The sequence below is a fragment of the Pleuronectes platessa genome, chromosome 17, assembly GCF_947347685.1.
Source record: "Pleuronectes platessa chromosome 17, fPlePla1.1, whole genome shotgun sequence".
NCBI lineage: Eukaryota > Metazoa > Chordata > Actinopteri > Pleuronectiformes > Pleuronectidae > Pleuronectes > Pleuronectes platessa.
Window position 1 is genome coordinate 22533925 of NC_070642.1, and position 18698 is coordinate 22552622.

The 18698-nt window shown below is 45.8% G+C and overlaps 1 protein-coding gene across 1 annotated transcript in view; it reads right to left on the reverse strand.

Annotated features, from left to right (window-relative positions):
* Positions 1-18698, reverse strand: part of col12a1b (collagen, type XII, alpha 1b) — a 78208-nt gene that overhangs the window by 22838 nt on the left and 36672 nt on the right. The window contains exons 29-46 of the mRNA XM_053445303.1: positions 16188-16317; positions 15726-15874; positions 15348-15477; positions 14477-14616; positions 14254-14383; positions 14001-14140; positions 11203-11332; positions 10571-10710; positions 9358-9487; positions 8792-8931; positions 8590-8719; positions 6480-6619; positions 6164-6293; positions 5800-5939; positions 5306-5435; positions 2351-2493; positions 312-441; positions 60-202 (exon numbers count right to left, since the gene is read on the reverse strand). Coding sequence (XP_053301278.1) covers positions 60-202; positions 312-441; positions 2351-2493; positions 5306-5435; positions 5800-5939; positions 6164-6293; positions 6480-6619; positions 8590-8719; positions 8792-8931; positions 9358-9487; positions 10571-10710; positions 11203-11332; positions 14001-14140; positions 14254-14383; positions 14477-14616; positions 15348-15477; positions 15726-15874; positions 16188-16317 — 2445 coding nt within the window. The remainder of the gene's footprint in view (positions 1-59; positions 203-311; positions 442-2350; positions 2494-5305; positions 5436-5799; positions 5940-6163; positions 6294-6479; positions 6620-8589; positions 8720-8791; positions 8932-9357; positions 9488-10570; positions 10711-11202; positions 11333-14000; positions 14141-14253; positions 14384-14476; positions 14617-15347; positions 15478-15725; positions 15875-16187; positions 16318-18698) is intronic.

Sequence of the window (18698 nt, forward strand, 5' to 3'; positions counted from 1 at the left end):
GTTTGTCTGAATTCCATTCAAAAGAATCTGAATGTCCCTTCTTCAGGTGGAGTACTCACGAACTCGGTGATGGGGTCCCCGGTCATGGGGGCGTAGGCGATCCGGTACTGCCTCACCGGCCCCTCGGCGTGCTCCCAGCCGATGGTCAGGGTGCTGGTGGTGGCATCGAACACACGCATGTTCCTGGGACCGGCACGTGGCACTGCATGGAAGACACGTCACGTTATGTAGAAATCTTCAGGTTCAGGAAGCAGAGGATCATGGGTAATATCCAGGTTACATTCTGTACAGACTGTGGCTGGTGAACTCACGTGTTTTGCCGGGGTCGCTCACCGGAGATCCCTCTCCGTCGGCGTACAAGGCGGAGACGCTGACTGAGTAGGGCGTGTCCGGGACCAGGTTGTCCAGGAAGGCGTTGTTAACACTTCCTGAAACCAGAACCTTTCACAGAGAAACACAAAACCACGAGGGGTCAGAGAAGATCTGGACCCGGTGGTGGAGCCACAGAGCGGAGAGCCTCCTCATCATGACACACAGATCTGGCTCTGATAATGTACATAATGACCTCACTGCTCATCCCATATCCACTGATCTCCTGCTGCCAAAGTTTCCCTCAAACACTAACAAAGGCCCCGGCGGTTTGATGCCAAACAAATCCTTCATTCAGTAAGTGGACTGACGGGTAAACAGTTTCTGCTGGAGAGTGCGGAGCTCTGTCATCGGCTCCGACAGGGAGACGACTGGGGAGCGTCTCCTGTCACTGGGATTACCACAGTGATGGCTTGTGGGCCATGAAAACCAGGGTCATGTCATCACTGGGATGGAATCCACTGGTCGAGCTCCAACCCATCCTCATCAAGAGATTTAGTTTTGGTTAAAAAGAAAGAGGTTTGGAGCCAAATGTGGAAAGAGAATATTCACCTCCTGTCCTGAGGTTGAATCAGGAATCATCCCAAGAAGGAGGAGGAAGAAAATACCAGAGGTTTGTTTTCACACTGACTTCAAACTGGAGGTTGAGACACAAACTCCTCAGGAAAATTATAAAGAGAGAGTCATTTTCTACCAGTGGAGTCGCCCCCTGCTGGTCAGAGAGAGAAGACAGGTCCACGTCCACGTCATTTAAAGGCGCTGTGCTTTTTTAAAACCCTAAAAACATTATCTTCCCTATTAACCTATTAATCCAAATGACCATGAGGATTTTAATCTGTCAACGTGTGGCAGTGGAAACACGTCTTCTTTCTGCTCTTCTGTTAAACGACTGATGTTTAACTCTCTCCTTTTAAAAGAAGAAGAACGACAGAAACTGTAAAACACTGTGAGAAGATCTCAATCATCAGGACAGCCTGGTGACCCCAGAGGAACCACGGCTCCTCCTGATGTTCCTCAGATTGTTCCAAACATCAGTCAGAGCTCAGAGTCTTTGTGGGGAGAATAAAAACCTCTCTTCTCTCTCTGCATTCCAGACATTTGCACCGGAGCATGAAATCAGCGCTGATGGAGAGATACAAAAAAACTGACAAGTCATGATTTCCACATTAACATAATTACTGCTGCGCAAACATCTGTGCAGCATCAAAACCAACACTGAGGGAAACAAATAGGTCCGACCAACTGGGACCACCTGTTGTTCTCATGGAATAAACTGAGGGAAACCAGTGACCGCTACGACCACACTTTGATTTCACTTATTCATATCATATTTTATATTATGTGTAGTCTACAATCAGTATATACAGATGTTTTCAATAGAGGGGAAATAGAGTACAAAGGCCCTGGTTATGGAATCAAGCACCAAGTGTCGGCCAACAAGTTTAAAGTGTTAAACCTGAAACCTTGAGTCTTTTGTTTATTTAGCAGATTTCAAAACTTGCTGTAATTCTTTCTGAAAATGATAAATCAAGTGACAGTCGGTGTTTTGACATTTTAAATAACAACAAACATAATCAGTAGATTACACAGTATTAATATAAATCATAAGTTGTAGTTCTATCTGCTCTGAAATCTTCTTTATCTTAAAACAAGCAGCTCAATCCGCTGGAGGCAGGAAATCATTTCCTCGTTTATCACGACATCACTGAACTTATCTCAGGAATTTCCTGGAGGCACGAAACGTCCGACAAGTTGATTCACAACCCAGAAACTCATTATCTGATCCCACACGCAGATTTTATAAGAGTTTAAAAATAAAATGACATGTCAGAGTGTGTTGTTTTTTTATCTGTACAGTCGTTGCTCTGATCCTGTTCCCTCCTGAGCAGAGACGTGATCTCAGGAGGAACCCACCGGCCCCTGAGGCCACGAGGCTGCTAGTGACAGTTTGAGAGTTAGGAGCCTGGAGAGAGTTACTCACCGAGCCCGTGGACCTGGTTCCGCTCAGGGAGGAGTAGGCCACGCGGTACTGCTGCACCTGGCCTGAGGCGGGCTCCCAGCGCACGTTCAGGCTGTTGGGGGTGGGGTTGTACACCTGGATGTTCCTGGGTGGCGTGCGTGGGACTGCAAAGGTCACAGAGGTCAAGAGAGAGTGAAGTGAGGAAGGAGGGAGAGTTCCCAGTGGGTCCCAGTTCAGCAGCTGGGACAGTTAAAGCTGCTGATGTTAAAAAGGGTCAGTTTAGGTTTTGCATTTCTTTAAAAGTTGGATAATTTAAATTGTTTTGATGACCTCAGATTTATATTTTCCATGAAACTGTGAAAGGAAGGGACTGGATCCAAGAATATTCACTTTCTTTCATGATACATATATTAAAAGAATAATTCCTGGATCTTGATGAAGACAATCTGCCATATTTATACATCTGTGTTTTATGCTGTGTTTTTGCGCGACATTTTTATTGAGAAATAAAAAACATATGATAGTGAATTTTATCGTCATTTCTGTTTTACAGAATCCATGAAGCTGGAGGCGCAGCTGAAACCTCCTGCAGGGACCATGTCTATACAGAGAGAAGCAGCAGAGTCCTGAGTTTATGCACAAGCCCTAAACTTTCCTTTTAAACCGAACCAGATGTGCACGTCCCCCTGGAGCTCTACTCAATTAAAAAACACTCCATGCAATAAAAAGACGTAAAAGGTAGCCTGGTCCTCAGGAGGGAAACAACCCTCCTGAGGAGAAACCCTCCTCCAAACGTTGTGTAACCACTTAAAAACCTCATCATGCAAACCTCCCGAGCACAGAGGACAGCGTCCACCAGGAGCTCCACTGTTTTCCTCCAGCAGCAGAACCAGAGCTGATGTCATCCTGCTCCGATCTTCTGTTATCAATCGTTTTACAGCAGCGACTGAGTTTCTTCCTCCGTTTGGACTCAACTGTTGTTTTTGTCCAAACTTAATGTGACAAATTCGCCCCGGGATGGAAACAGTGAAGCTGGACCGAGCTGGTGATAATAAAAGATGATTAGCGTCGCACAGAGACTCGTGTTCACTGACAGACGGAGGCGCACAGAGGAACACGCCAGAGCGTCACATGTTCAAGTCCCGCCGCAGCTCACACGTGTGACGTTTCACTAAACTCTGCTAAAACCATTTCAAACCAAAGTCTGGTTTTCACATTGTAAAATCTCATTTCTGCTGCTAAACGAAAAAGAGACAAACTGAATCAAGACTAAACCTGAGCCACACGTTTACCCCCAAACCAGAACCACCACAGGGGACGAGCATCCTCTCCCAGTTCAACCAATACATCTGAGGTATAAACTCTACCAGGAGGAGCCACAGAGCAGCAGGTTGCTCTGCGACTGGCCGGTGGATCCCTGGATGACGCCAGGTTGTGTTGAGCCAACTTGAGTCAGGTTCAACTTTCTGTCCCGAGTCGACCCTGAGCTTCTCTCTTCTGAACCGCTCTGCGTCAGCATGTTGCTGCGCTCAGGCTTCACTGCTCTGGTGGAGCAGGAGCAGAGGTTTGTGTTTTTCCATGATGTCGGCTTCTGTGTGTGAAGCTTCGAGCTCAGCTCATGTTCAGATGCTTTCAAACAGAGTCGATCAGAACCTGTCTGTCAAACTGTGTGTGTCGTGTGTTGTTGAGCCGATTGGGAGAAGAGGGGAGGGGCTGCAGTAACATGAAGAAAGACAAAGAGTGGAGGAGGTGCCAGGTCTGTTCTGTGTCTGTGAATAACTTCTGCTTCACATGCACCTCTGCATGCGAGCCTCTGCAAAAATAAAGAAAATTCCAGGTTCACCGCAAATCGTAACGACCTCTCTCTCTTATTTCATGTCCCATCGTTCCAACCAGTCTGGTGGAGACCTGCCCAGTGGTTTGTGTGAAATGCTGCTGACGATCAAACAAACCAGCAGACGAGTGAAAACACGACCTCCTTGGCGAAGGTAATAACTTCTAGTTTGGGCAAAAACATCCCGGTGGCACATCAGGTCACATCTGGATCCCAGCCGCCTCCCGACTGTCGTGACAACAAGTCAAATCGTTCTGCTGGAGGTTTCAGAGGAATCGCTTTGTGCCTCACTCACAGTTTTCCGATTACTAAAAGACGGCAGGATGCTTTTCTGCTGACTGAGCGAGGCCGTGTGGGCAGAAACCAGAGCAACACACTCAGAAGCAGCCGGAGCCTGAAGAGCTCTCCAGACAGAGGAGCTCCTCTCCAGACAGAGGAGCTCCTCTCCAGACAGAGGAGCTCTCCAGACAGAGGAGCTCCTCTCCAGACAGAGGAGCTCCTCGTCCAGCTCCTGCTCTGCCAACAGGAGCTTTCAGAGTCCTCCTTATCTGTCTTCTTATTTCATCAATCACTTTGAAAACAGCTCCTCACTTCTCCTTTGTTCCCTGGACTCGTCTGTGTGTGTGTGTGTGTGTGTGTGTGTGTGTGTGTGTGTCGGGGGGGGGGGGGGGGGGGTTAAGAGCTTTTTAAAGATTTAGGGGTTTTGGCGGATTACAGTGGTTTTCCACTGGTTCAGCTGGGAGCTGGCGTTTGTCGAGTGCTTCTGATTTTCTGAGAGTCGGACTCGGGTTCACGTCAGGACAGTGATGAACATTTGTCTTGGTGACATTAGTGCAGAGGGATGAACTGTTTCTCATGATCCTGAGCTGCTGGACAGTAGCTCAGTGACCTTTGACCCTCACCAGCTGGACTCTCATCATCAGAGGTCGTCTCTTGTCATATCGAGCTGCCCTCTCTCACCTCTGTTGTGTAGTCTATACCTGACTGGTGGTTTTATATGAGCTGTTGTGTAAAGATGCAGTTTCCTGTGGTTGTTGTTCGTCTCACTGATCAGAGACTGAACCTGGGGGGGGGGGGGGGGGTCTTCAGCTGTGTGAGGAGTGTGAGTGTCAGGTGAACGCTGGTCGTCTCAGGAGACTCACGGGTCTTTCCCCTGTCGGCCTGACGCAGACCTTCTCCCTCTGGGTAGACCGGCACCACGGTCACGGTGTAGGGCGTGTCCGCCAGCAGGCTCCTCAGCACCGTGCTGGTGGTGCCGCCCGACACCTGCTCCTGCTCACACAACAAACACAACTTCAGAAGAGAGAGACACACACAGTGCAGCTTCTAGTCTTTCAATCAATGACGTGTGCAAGACTGTAAAATCAACATAATCACCTTGAAATTAGTTATTGTTTTTTAATTTATAACAAAGTGAAAAGACAAAAAGCTTCATTAGATCTAAAACATGAATTTGTGGATAAAGTGACTTGAAGCAGTTGAACGTTGTTGTTTTTGTCAAGTTAATGTCAATGAGAAAGAATCATGATTATTGTTGTTATGAAATACAGATGTGTCTGACCCCCCCCCCCCCCCCCCCCCCCCTTCTTGTCCTCATGAGCTGGGTGAAGCACAGGAACTCAGGCTGATGTCTCACCATGTCCTCGGCGCCACCAGACGCCGGCACGTAGAAGATGCGGTACTGCCGGACGTTGCCCTCCGCCGGCTCCCAGCGGACCTTCAGGGAGCTGGTGGTGGGGTCGGTGACCTGCAGGTTCTTGACTCCGCCCAGAGGCTCTGTGGACACAACAGAGGGTCGTCAATCACTGTCCCCTTCACATGTGAGTGACAGGCAGGGAGCAGAGAGCTGGTTTGACCCCGAGCAGCAGGTGAAGCTCAGAGACCCAACTAGAGGAGAAAAGCTGAGGCAGCGATAATGTGTTTGTCTTTATGATCTTGTCTCTTTGACTGAAGAGTCCTCATGGAGGAGAGGTGGTCACAGCCGCTCGGTCACAACTCACTTGTCTTTCCGTTCTCTGACGAGCGCTTCCCCTCCACGTCGGCGTACACCGGCACCAGCGTGACTTTGTACTCGGTGTCCGGCTGCAGCTCTCGGAGGACGGTGTTGGTGGACATCCCAGAAACCTGAGTCTGGACAACGAGACACGAGGGGGAAGGGAGGTCAACATTAAACATCTAGGTGGAGACAAACGGCTGATGAGCGAGAACTTAAAACTGTGATTTTATTATGACTTTAAAACCACATTCTTTTTAAACCTATTCATTTCTATTCTATCCCTGCAGCTCTGAGCCGGTGTGGAACCACGTGTCCCTCACCATGCTGTCGGTTCCTCCGGCGGCCGGGACGTAGATGATCTGGTACGTCCTGACGTCTCCCTCGGCCGCGTCCCAGCGAACCCTCAGTGAGTTGGTGGTGGGGTCCGTCACCTTCAGGTTCTTCGCTCCGCCCAGAGGCTCTGAAAGACACGTGAGAACCTCAGTGTGGAACCTCAGTGTGGAACCTCAGTGTGGAACCATGTTAGCTTCACGCTGTCCCTCGAGAGACCAAATGTCTCAAAGCCGGGGACGATGTCAATCACATGCAAGCGTCTCTGTGGTTTCCTGAGACCATCTAAACTTTGTGGTCTTCTATGAAACAAAAACATCCTCATTAAAGAGTCGCTCAGACTTGAAAGAATTCCTCAAAGGTTTAAGGAACTGCTGCAAATAATTTGGAGCATTTGTTTCGTCCTGCAGGGTGCACCAGGCGGGCGGGTGTACCACATGAGGGGTGTCCAGATGTATCCAGGAACTGACTAAGCTTTCTGGCATTTATTATTTTCCTTTGTGAGCCACAAGCGTTGGTGCACACGAGGTCTGTGTTCGAGTTCTCCGCCTGAAAGGACGACTCATCAACCAGAGTCTGAGTCCAGGTCCCTGCAGGTGATCAGAGGAACGTCCTGCTGTCTGGACAAACACAGGTCTCAGGTCATCTCAGTTCATCTCAGTTCATCTCAGGTCATCTCAGTTCATCTCAGGTCATCTCAGGTCATCTCAGTTCATCTCACTTCATCTCACTTCATCTCAGTTCATCTCAGTTCATCTCAGTTCATCTCACTTCATCTCAGTTCATCTCAGTTCATCTCAGTTCATCTCAGTTCATCTCAGTTCATCTCAGGTTATCTCACTTCATCTCAGTTCATCTCAGTTCATCTCAGTTCATCTCAGGTCATCTCACTTCATCTCAGTTCATCTCAGGTCATCTCAGGTCATCTCAGCTCATCTCAGCTCATCTCAGCTCATCTCAGTTCATCTCAGTTCATCTCAGGTCATCTCAGGTCATCTCAGTTCATCTCAGTTCATCTCAGTTCATCTCAGTTCACAGTAAGTAACTTTAAAGACCTGGACTCAATGAACGAGCAGTCAACTGCTGGAGAGATCATATTCATATCCATGGAAAAGCCTCATATTTATAAATCATATTTCTATTTTATCACTTCTCACTTAAATCTTTCTCCTTAGCTTTTTCCTGAGGTCTCTAATAAAGATTTAAAATTGTCTCACAATCTTAAACATTTTAATGTAAAACAGAAATATGTAAAGATGAAGGGCTGAAGCTTTATAAGAGCCAAGTCCTCTATATTTCTATTGTTTTATTCTTAGTGAATTTTGTATTTTTTTAAGCTCTGTAAAATAATGTCTCCTCTGCTCCCCCCCCCCCCCCCCCCCCCCTTCGTTGGTGCATCAAGCTCTAATAAAACCAACTGCCAGTAAAAATAAAGATCCGCCGAATGAATAAATAAAAGAATAAAAAGAATAATAGGAGCTTTATAGTTGCATGTTTTGTCATAAAACCTTTGCTGTGATGCACCAACAGGGAGACATTCCTGGAGCAGTTCAAACCAGTAACTGTGAGAACCAGTTAAATAATGTTCAGATGATTTACATGTGACACTCATCTTCATGGTGCAGCCCAGCTTCACTGAAACTCTGAAACCAGCTCCAGACGAACAAAGTGACAGATTTACAAACCGCTGGAAAACAGTGAATCTCCACCAACGATACCAAATTTCAAAGTAATCCGGCCTCTCTCTGCCAAATGTTGGATTTCAGTTTGAAATCACTCTCTGAATAAATTGATATCATAAAAGAAACTGAGATACTGTTTCACGACGTCTTCAGGCCAAAGAGTCAGTGATTGTTTAGTCCTGGGAAGGTTCAGATGTGTTAAAGGTGGTTGAGTTGGCGAAGGATCAGATATTTTGATTGACGGCAGAGAGGACGGTCTCTAAATAAGAAATGTCCTTTGTCTGGTTTCCGTCTGTCCAACGTCTGTGTGACACAAACAATCCTACACAAAGCTTCAGGGTCACTTATCTGACTCTGTACAACAACACACATCCTGAGTGCTGCACTGGTTGTGTGTCCATGTGAAGGGTTCACTCACTGGTCCGTCCCTGCTCGGCCTGTCGGATGCCCTCCACGTCGGGGTACACAGGAACCACGGCCACGTTGTAGAGCGTGTCGGTGTCCAGGTTCCTCAGGACGGTGGTGGTGGTGCCGCCGGTCACCTCCTCCTGTTACACATGAGACATCCGTCAGCAGGAGAACCACTCGGGGGAGGTGAGAAGGAGTCAAACAGGTCTTACCATCAGCTCCTCTCCTCCCGGCTGAGCAGCGTAGAAGACCTTGTAGCTCCGCACGTTGCCCACAGCCGGATCCCAGCGGACCGTCAGGCTGCTGGTGGTCGGGTCCATCACCTGCAGGTTCTTCACGCCACCCAGAGGATCTGAGGGGGAGGAGCCAGCCTCAGTTAGAAACCACTGGTACAGAGTGAGTGATGGAGCAGGAGGAGAACTGAAGGAAACTTTTAATACGTTTAATAATCTGAGTCTGAAGCAGATTCATGTTTCATTTGATCTGGTTTGTTTCAGTTTCACAGTACTCCACAGTACTCCAAAGTACTACAGTACTCCACAGTACTACAGTACTCCACAGTACTCAACAGTAAGTCCTGGATAGTGAAACATGATCAATATATATTTCTAAACCCTTTAATAAGAGGCCAAAAATCAACACTTCACTCTGTTATGATTTAAACTGGTTTTGTTATTCTGCTCCTTCACCAGTCACTCTTCTTCGTGTGTTATTAGATCTAAAGTTACTTTATGAAGACATAAAGCTGAGGTCAAGTCCACCAATCAGATCAACTCACTGGTCTTCCCGTTCTGAGACAGCGGCTTGCCCTCCATCTCGTGGTAGACGGGCACCAGCGTGACGGTGTACTCGGTGTTGGGCTCCAGGCTCTTCAGGACGGTGGAGGTGGTGGTTCCAGAGACCTGGTCCTGGTGGGGGGACAAGAGAAAAGGAGGATTTGTAGAAGGGTTAGAAACTCCATATCCAGGAAGTGAGGGCTTGGCAGACGCAGGAGGATTCTCTGCAGGACGACTGAACGATGTCACAGCTGAAGGTCTCCTGAGATCCGGTTTCCTGGACGCAGCTTCCATCGGGATCTGTCTTTGTGAAACTCAGTGGTGGCAGAAGCTCGGAGACTTTAAAGAACTGTCCAGGGACAATCTGACCCTTCCAGCACAAACTGGCAGGAAGGAGAGAAAGCCTTCCTACGTTTGTTCTTTGTCCACTTGATCTAATATTAAGTCCTAAAATCTGCCAGGCGGATACTTCTCTTGTTTCCAAATCAAATCATCTCATTTCAGGACATGTCTTCAACCGAGGGACACAGTCTGGTTGGTAATGAAATGGACCCGTTCAAGATATTGTCAAAGTTTTTACAGAAAACAGATCAAAAAGTCCTGGAGACGAGTCAAACTCTCCCACATCCCAGTCAAACGTTTTCAGTTGGCTGGGAGAAAACGTCGATTTTAATGGAAACAACATGATCCAGATGCTTTCATCTTTTAATAACTCCATATTCTGACATAGGAGAAGAAGAAAAGAGATCCTGCATGAAACTGCCCTGGACACGAGAGTAATGGTCCAACGTTGTGAGAAAAGATCAGAGCTGAGATCAATCTGCTTCCAGGTTACTTCACAGAAGAGAAATATAGAAACAGAAAGAGGATTTGAATCTGGATTTATAGAGAAGAATTCTAGCTGAATACTGAACGATGGTTTTACGTGATTGTAGCTAAAGCGGTTTGAAATAAAACAAACATATTTCGTTCCAGTCGTGAGCAGCCGAGACGCTAATGAGGCGTAGATGAAGTTCTCAGCCTCTGGTGAGAATCCAACATCTGGAACCGACGGATTCCAGCCGCTCAGTTTCTCTTGGTTTTCACTAAAGTTCAACTCAGTGGAAATAGAAAGAATTTCACTTTACTGGTTTTACTGGTTCCACTTCTGAAAAACAAGTTTAGAATCCAACAAAAGACATAATAAAGAGTGTGTTATTGTTATTGATGTCTTACCACTTCCTGGTCTCCTCCGGCCGTCGGCACCCAGGTCACGATGTATTCCCTCACGTTGCCCTCGGCCGGCTCCCAGCGCACGTTGAGGGAGCTGGTGGTGGGATCGGTCACCTGCAGGTTCCTCACTGAACCCAGCGGCTCTGAGGCACCAAACAGGAGGAGCTCAGAGTTAATGTGCTGTTGACTTAAACTTAAGATGTTATATTTGGTGCTTTTGGCCCCAGATGGTCCAAAGTTTGAAAGATTGTCGACACAGTGAAATTGCTTCCAAACTTTAACAACTCATACTTGTCCTTCCAAAGCCTCTTGTGTGGCTGGACGGCTTTAAACATAACCAGATATCATTCATCAACCACAGAGAGCAACACAGACTCAAACCAACTGAATTAATCTAATGAGACTAAAATAAAAGTGACTGTGCTTCGACTTCAGAGGACGAGTCGCTGTAAAAAGATGAAAACAAGACGAAGGAGGAAACGAGGTCAGAAGACAGAAGCCTCTTCTGACAGTGATCTGTGGGTTTGAAGGTTGAAATGAACCAGTTCCTCTCCAGAGCTTCATTATGTGCGTGTCCCTCTCACAGAGGAGGAGACTCTCTGAGCTTCAGGTGTGGTGGGGACAGTCTCACTCACTTGTCTTCCCGATGTCGGACAGGACGGGTCCGTCCCCCTCGGCGTAGACGGGCACCACGGTGACGGTGTAGGAGGAGTCGGGCAGGAGCTTCTCCAGGACGGTGGAGGTGGTGCTCTCCGACACTTGCTCCTGGGAGGACACAGGCAGTGAACTGTCTGACACTGAGGCTGAATTCCTACCAGACCCCGGAGCCGTGACCTCTGACCTCCAGCAGGTTCAGGCTCAACGGCTACGACTCAGCCTGCAGCAGATTGTCCAGAGGACTCTGAGTTTTCATTCAAAGTGTTTTTAAAACTCTAAGTCTCTAAAGAATAAAATGACTGGAACATATAACTTTATTTGTTATTATAAGGACAGAGTCTCCTTGATCCTGATGAGACTGAGATCTTTGATTCTTACATGTTGTTTCTGTGTAAACTGCAGGTTTAACTCACTAAGTCACATTAAAGAGAGGAGACTCCAGGATGAGTCATGTTTACTGTGGAACTCTGAATCCTTGAGGAGCTTTTGAATTCCTCGGCTGCAGGTGCTGAGACTTCCCTGCAGAGTGTCCTCCAGACAAACAGCAGGACGTCATGGACGGAGACGAATGAAGCGTCCAACAGATCTGTTGTCTCACGGCTCTTTACGCTCTGAGGCGTGTGGAGTGTGGACGGCAGGCGTGTGCTGAGCAGGATTAACATGTTCTACGACACGTGCCAGAGAGGATTAGCTTCTATTGTGAGGAAACTGCTGGACGGAATTAACATGTCTCAGAGGACGACAGGACTAAATCCCAGCTGAGGGCTTTGATCCGTCCAACAACTCAAACACACACTGAACCTGTTTGTATGATCCTGAGGAGCCGTCTGACAGCCGCTGTTTGTTCAACTTATTCTGTCTAAGTCTTTTTTTTTTTTACTGCGCAAACTTTGGTTCCTCCAGAAAATAAGTTTGTAAATGTAGATAAAGTGTTTTAACAACACAACGAGCCAGGAACATGTAAAACTAGTTGAACATCTACCAGGAAACACGACAACAGTCAAAACAACACACAATTTGTCTCGACTTTATTTTCTAACTGTCTCAGAATCAGTTAATTCAAGTCAAATGAAGGTGACTCAGCTCATCTCCAGTCTTAACTAAAGTAGATTTAATCCAAGTTAACACGACTCAAATTGAAAGACTATTTTAATTAAGTTAACATGACTTAATTCATCATATTTTAAGTCAAATTAACTTGACCCGACTCAAATTTAACTTAAGATAAGATAATTAACTTGATTCTATTCAGCTCGAGTTAACTTGTGACATCCAGACGTTACATTAACCTGTAATCTGAATCCGACTCAAATTACATTAACCTTTAATCTGAATCTGAGTCCAGTTACATTAACCTGTAATCTGAGTCAAGTTACATTAACCTGTAATCTGAATCTGACTCAAGTTACATTAACCTGTAATCTGAATCTGACTCAAATTACATTAACCTGTAATCTGAATCTGACTCAAGTTACATTAACCTGTAATCTGAATCTGACTCAAGTTACATTAACCTGTAATCTGAATCTGAGTCCAGTTACATTAACCTGTAATCTGAGTCAAGATACATTAACCTGTAATCTGAGTCAAGTTACATTAACCTGTAATCTGAATCTGACTCAAGTTACATTAACCTGTAATCTGAATCTGACTCAAATTACATTAACCTGTAATCTGAATCTGACTCAAGTTACATTAACCTGTAATCTGAATCTGACTCAAGTTACATTAACCTGTATCTGAATCTGACTCAAATTACATTAACCTGTAATCTGAATCTGACTCAAGTTACATTAACCTGTAATCTGAATCTGAGTCATGTTACATTAACCTGTAATCTGAATCTGACTCAAATTACATTAACCTGTAATCTGAATCTGACTTAAATTACATTAACCTATAATCTGAATCTGACTCAAGTTACATTAACCTGTAATCTGAATCTGATTCAAGTTACATTAACCTGTAATCTGAATCTGACTCAAATTACATTAACCTGTAATCTGAATCTGAGTCATGTTACATTAACCTGTAATCTGAATCTGACTCAAATTACATTAACCTGTAATCTGAATCTGACTCAAATTACATTAAACTGTAATCTGAATCTGACTCAAATTACATTAACCTGTAATCTGAATCTGACTCAAGTTACATTAAACTGTAATCTGAATCTGACTCAAATTACATTAACCTGTAATCTGAATCTGACTCAAGTTACATTAACCTGTAATCTGAATCTGACTCAAATTACATTAACCTGTAATCTGAATCTGACTCAAGTTACATTAACCTGTAATCTGAATCTGACTCAAGTTACATTAACCTGTAATCTGAATCTGACCCAAGATACATTAACCTGTAATCTGAATCTGACTCAAGTTACATTAACCTGTAATCTGAATCTGACCCAAGATACATTAACCCGATGTGAATCTGAGTCAATATGAGTTAACTTACTTAACTTGAGTTCACCTGATGTTTCTCAAATTGACTCTTGAGATAAAATGAGCTAATCCGATTTGAGCAGTTAATTTTATTCGAATTAAGTTGATTCGACTCAATTTAAGTTAGTTTAGTTTTTAGTTAGTTTAGTTTTTATTTGGTTTTTAAGTTAAACTGACTCAAGTCAAGTTACCTTGATTCAACTCTACTCAGCTCAAGTTAACTTCTCTTCACTGAGCTCTGAACTGGACTGAACTGGTCTCAAGTCACATCCCTGGACTGGTGTGGGTCACTCCAGTATGTGTTTAATCTCAGGGATGAAGACTCTTACCGTGATCACCATTCCTCCGTCAGTGGGGGTGTAGATCACTTTGTAGCCCTGAACGTTTCCGTCAGCAGGGTTCCAGGTCACCGTCAGCGTGGTGATGGTTGGATTGGTCACCCTCATGTTGCCCACTCCACCCAAAGGCACTGGGAATACCGAGACCATTATAAGAAGCGGTGAATACAAACGGCTGAAGTCACATGACCCACTCAAAGCCTCTTGGAAGGTGTTTGAGATTTAAAGTTCAGGTTTGACTCACGTGTCTTTCCGTTCTCTGACTGGCGCTTTCCCTCCCTGGCCGGATAGACGGGCAGCACCGACACCGTGTAGGGCGTGTCGGGCATCAGGTTCCTGAGGATGATGGAGGTGGTGCCGGTGGGAACCTGCTCCTGTTCACAAACACATCAAAACAAAGTGAGACGTTGTTTCCTGAGCTGCAGGTGAATCTGTATTTGAGACGTGAGACACGTGAAGACTCTCACCATCTCCTCTTTGCCGCCGGCGGCCGGCACGAAGAAGACCTTGTAGAGGCGAACAGCGCCATCTGCAGGGTCCCAGTCCACGGTCAGAGAGGTCATGGTGGGTTTGGTGACCTTCAGGTTCTTCACACCTCCCAGTGCCCCTGGACCACAGAGCAGAGTCGAACACACGCTGAATTATTATTCTTTTTACTGGAGTTTTATTAAATATCTGATGATAGTTATGACAATGGAGCTCAGCAACGTTAAATAAACTTATATTAGTTCAAGTTATTATATCTTTTAACCCCTTGTGGACAAATGTCGCGAATTTGCCTCAAACCCCATTCCGGTCTTAATGCCGCCGAGGTGACGATTGTGCCTGATGGTGCAAATACTACACATACCGAGGAAGGTATTTGAAGCACTCTGCCGCCATCTAGTGGTCAGAGTAGAAATATATACATACTAGTCCCTTGGGACTGTGCAGCAAAGTTATTTTGAGGTATTAAGCTGTATTTTAAATACTGTGATGATGGAACAGCAATGATTGTACAGAAACTTATGTTGTTATTCAATTTCAAGCAAAAGCAGCATCAATATAATAATCTACATATCAGAGACTGGAAAGTGTGTTAAATTAAGGTTATGCCCCATTATGCCTAATGTCGCTAATTTGCTTCATACTTTAATTTCATATCTATTGTATATGATATAATGAAATTAACAATCTCCAATTAATTAAACATCTGTATGACAGCCAAAAACACAAATTATATATTTTTTATATAATTGGAAATTGATTCAGGCATTAAGGAGTTAATATTTTCACATTTTCCTATATTCAATCACAACCTCAGTGTCTAACTGAGCTGTATTCAGTGATCAGTCTTACTTGTCTTTCCATTTTCAGACATGGTCTTGCCGTCGCCCTCGGCGTACACCGGCACCAGGGACACGGAGTAGAGGGTGTCGGGCTGCAGGCCTCGCAGCGTGGTGGTGCTGGTCCCGGCCGACACCGTCTCCTGGGTCAACCAGAGGAAAAGATGCTGTGAGGTTTCAACAGTTTCCATCTCACAGTGATTAAAGAACTCACAGGAGAATCAACACATCCTATAATCGTCTGTGTCTGTGTTGGATAGATAGATTTTAATCTGCGTCTCAGTGTTTCTCTGATAAACTGAGTCGGACTCTGCAGGAGACCGTTGAATATTCCAGCTCCAGGTTCGACTCTGCTCTGTGGGAGCGGTCGGGAAGCAGCTGGTTCCTCCACCGGTCGTACCGTGCTCTCAGCTCCTCCGGCCACCGGCACGTAGAGCACTTTGTATTCCTTCACCCGGCCCTCGGCGGGCTCCCAGCGCACGTTCAGGGTGGTCATGGTCGGGTTCAGCACCTGCAGGCTCCTCACGCCGCCCAGAGGCTCTGAGGAGACACACACTCTGGATCAGCTCCTGACTTTGACTCTTTAAGACACTTCCTGTACTTGACATGTGTCATTTTATTGATATTCTGGAAGATGCTGCTTTAATTTCTTATTTGAAAGCTGAAGTTTTTACGTTGAACATGAGATAAAATCACAATAACTCACTAGTATAGGTTCAATGTATATAGATATATATCTTTCCTCTAAGATCTTTCTTTACTGCCTTTATCCTCTCTATCTGCACAGTAATAGATTACTCCCCCCCCCTCCTGCTCTGAGTGGTTGAGACTTCCTGTCTCCTCAGTCTCTTACTGGTGCGTCCGTCTCCGGAGAGGTCTCTGCTGACGCCGGTGGGATAGAGCGCCGCCACAGAGATGGAGTAAGGAGTGTCGGGCTGGAGCTTCTGCAGGACCACGCTGGTCTTCTTCCCCCCCACCTGCGTCTGTGGACAGGAAACAGCTCAGCAGTTATTAATAAGTTAAATATTCAAAAATATCAGTAATTATTAATCAAATGCTTTTATCCCTTTTAAAGGCACAAATTGAGCTTTTAAGACTGAACAGTTGTGTCATTGTCTGAGACTCTTCTGCTCTTCGAGGACAATCTCCTTAAACTATTTACATTATTGAAACGCGGGTGAAGTATTTCTGTGCCAGAGGAATTCAAGCGGGCGCTGGAGAACTCTTGAGCAAACAAACTGTGCCATATATCACGGAGCGGCACCACAGTATAAACACGTTTGTGAAAAGGCATAAACAGTTTCCCTGGTAGCTAAGAGATAAATAACAGAGCACCGCTCCACGTTTACACCAGAATGTCTGGAATCCTGTTGTTTTTGTTGTGAGGGAACATGTAAGAGTGTGTGTGTTTGTTCCCAGCAGCTGTGGAACTCCTGTGGGGATCCAGCTCGTGATATTCTGTTTAGAATCCTCGAATCATAACACAGCATTCATCACAGGAGCCGTGTCACTTCATCAGTAACAGCAGGTCAGAACAAGTGGGTCGGATTAGTTCACCCAGCGTTTGATTTCCTCAGCCGGTCCGGAGATGACTGGGAAGTGTTGGAACAGAAAACTCCAGCACAGACTGGGTTTGTTGGGGACTGTTTTCAGTGGTGGATTAATTAATTAGCGGATTGCTGCTCCTGGGGGCGGGGGGGGGGGGGGGGGGTTCATGGTGGTGGAGGAACACGTCAGCAGAGCAGCAGTGAGGCTCATTCACGTGTTTCTCATCTGGAGACAGAGGATCTGAGGCTCGGAGGAACGAGACGTATCAGGAGACAAACACGATAATCAGACAAATAGAAAACATCCCCAGATGACTAAACTACTTTTATTCCTTCTCCCAGATCGTTGGTGACACCTTCTCCACGTCCTCCAGAGCCGTGACTGAAGCTAAGAACAACAGAGGTGACACCAGCTGCTCTGGCTCCCGATGTGCACTCGTGTGACTCTGGATCCGACCGTGACACTGTGTTTGTGGGAACACTGTCATAACATCTCCGACACAGTGAAATGTGTCCAACTGGAAACTCCTCTCAGGTCGCTGCTGATCACTTGCTGAGTCATCCTGTAGGAATGAGAGCTGGCGGCCAGACGCAGGAGATGGGGACGCCGTGATAAACCCAAGAAGAAGAAGAAGGAGCAGCTCAGAAGACGAGAAGTTTCTCTGAAGTAGCTGAGCTCCTTCAGGACGTCTCCAGACAAAGACTCTCACAGAAAATACAACTCAGACTCTGAACACAACTGGTTTTATCAGGATTCAGTTTGTTTTCTATCTATTGATTGAGGTCTATGAAATGACTGAGACGTCACCTCCCGGTCAGACTCAATACATTCACCTCCCATCTGACATCTATATCCATCCATCCATCTATGAAGCTAATTATCAATCCTCAAACTCCCTGAACAATCAGTGCTGTGAGGTCATCGTGCTCAAGTGCATCTAAAGTAAAGGACTCGCTGTTCCTCCACAGCTGCTAATGACCTGTGGGAGGAAACATCCTCAGATTCAATTCATCATCTTTGTCTGACGCCTTGTTGTAAAGTGGAGACGTGATAAAAAGACAAATGTCTCCTCTGGGGATTCCCTTGCACATGTCTCTGAGGAGACACAGAAAGCTTCAACCCCCTGATGGTGAACTTCTGTTTCTGCTCTGAGTGAGAACTCTGACAGACTGGACCCGGACTCAAGATGTCCACTGGTCAGAAACCAGTGCCGCTGGGAAACGCCGCGCCCGACCACAGCAGAACAGAACCTGTGTTTGTAGGAACACGTAAGGAAAATACACCCTGATGAGGAATTCAGTCTCACTGATCCTCTCGTTACTTCCACAGCCGGGTGGTGAATCCAACTTTACACAACAGTCCCTGACCTGGAGCCAGTTTGGGTGTAAAAGCTTGAATCCACATTTCAGAGATCAGAAGTCAGAACTCTATTGTTCAGTGTGTGTGACGCAGTGAGAGGAAGAGCCAACTTCTTCTCTGTGTGTCTCTTAGAACAAGTCTTTCTGCTGATTCGGCCTCTGGAGGCACATTTATCGTATTTAGTTTAACAGCTGAAAAACACATTCGAGGAAAAATGTCCCATCGGGGTTAAATTAACACAAAGCAGTTTTATTTTCCGGGAGACTCAGCTGACAGAAAATAAATCCTGCTGAGGTCTCAGAGGAGGAATGCACAGTTCTGAAATATACCTTCTGACCCAAACACACATCTGCACCATTTTCAGATTGATTACTTTACCTTTACTGTAATTTACCCTTTTATTTATCAATTTCTACAACAGAACTATAACTGTCTCTACTTTGTGTTTAATGTGATT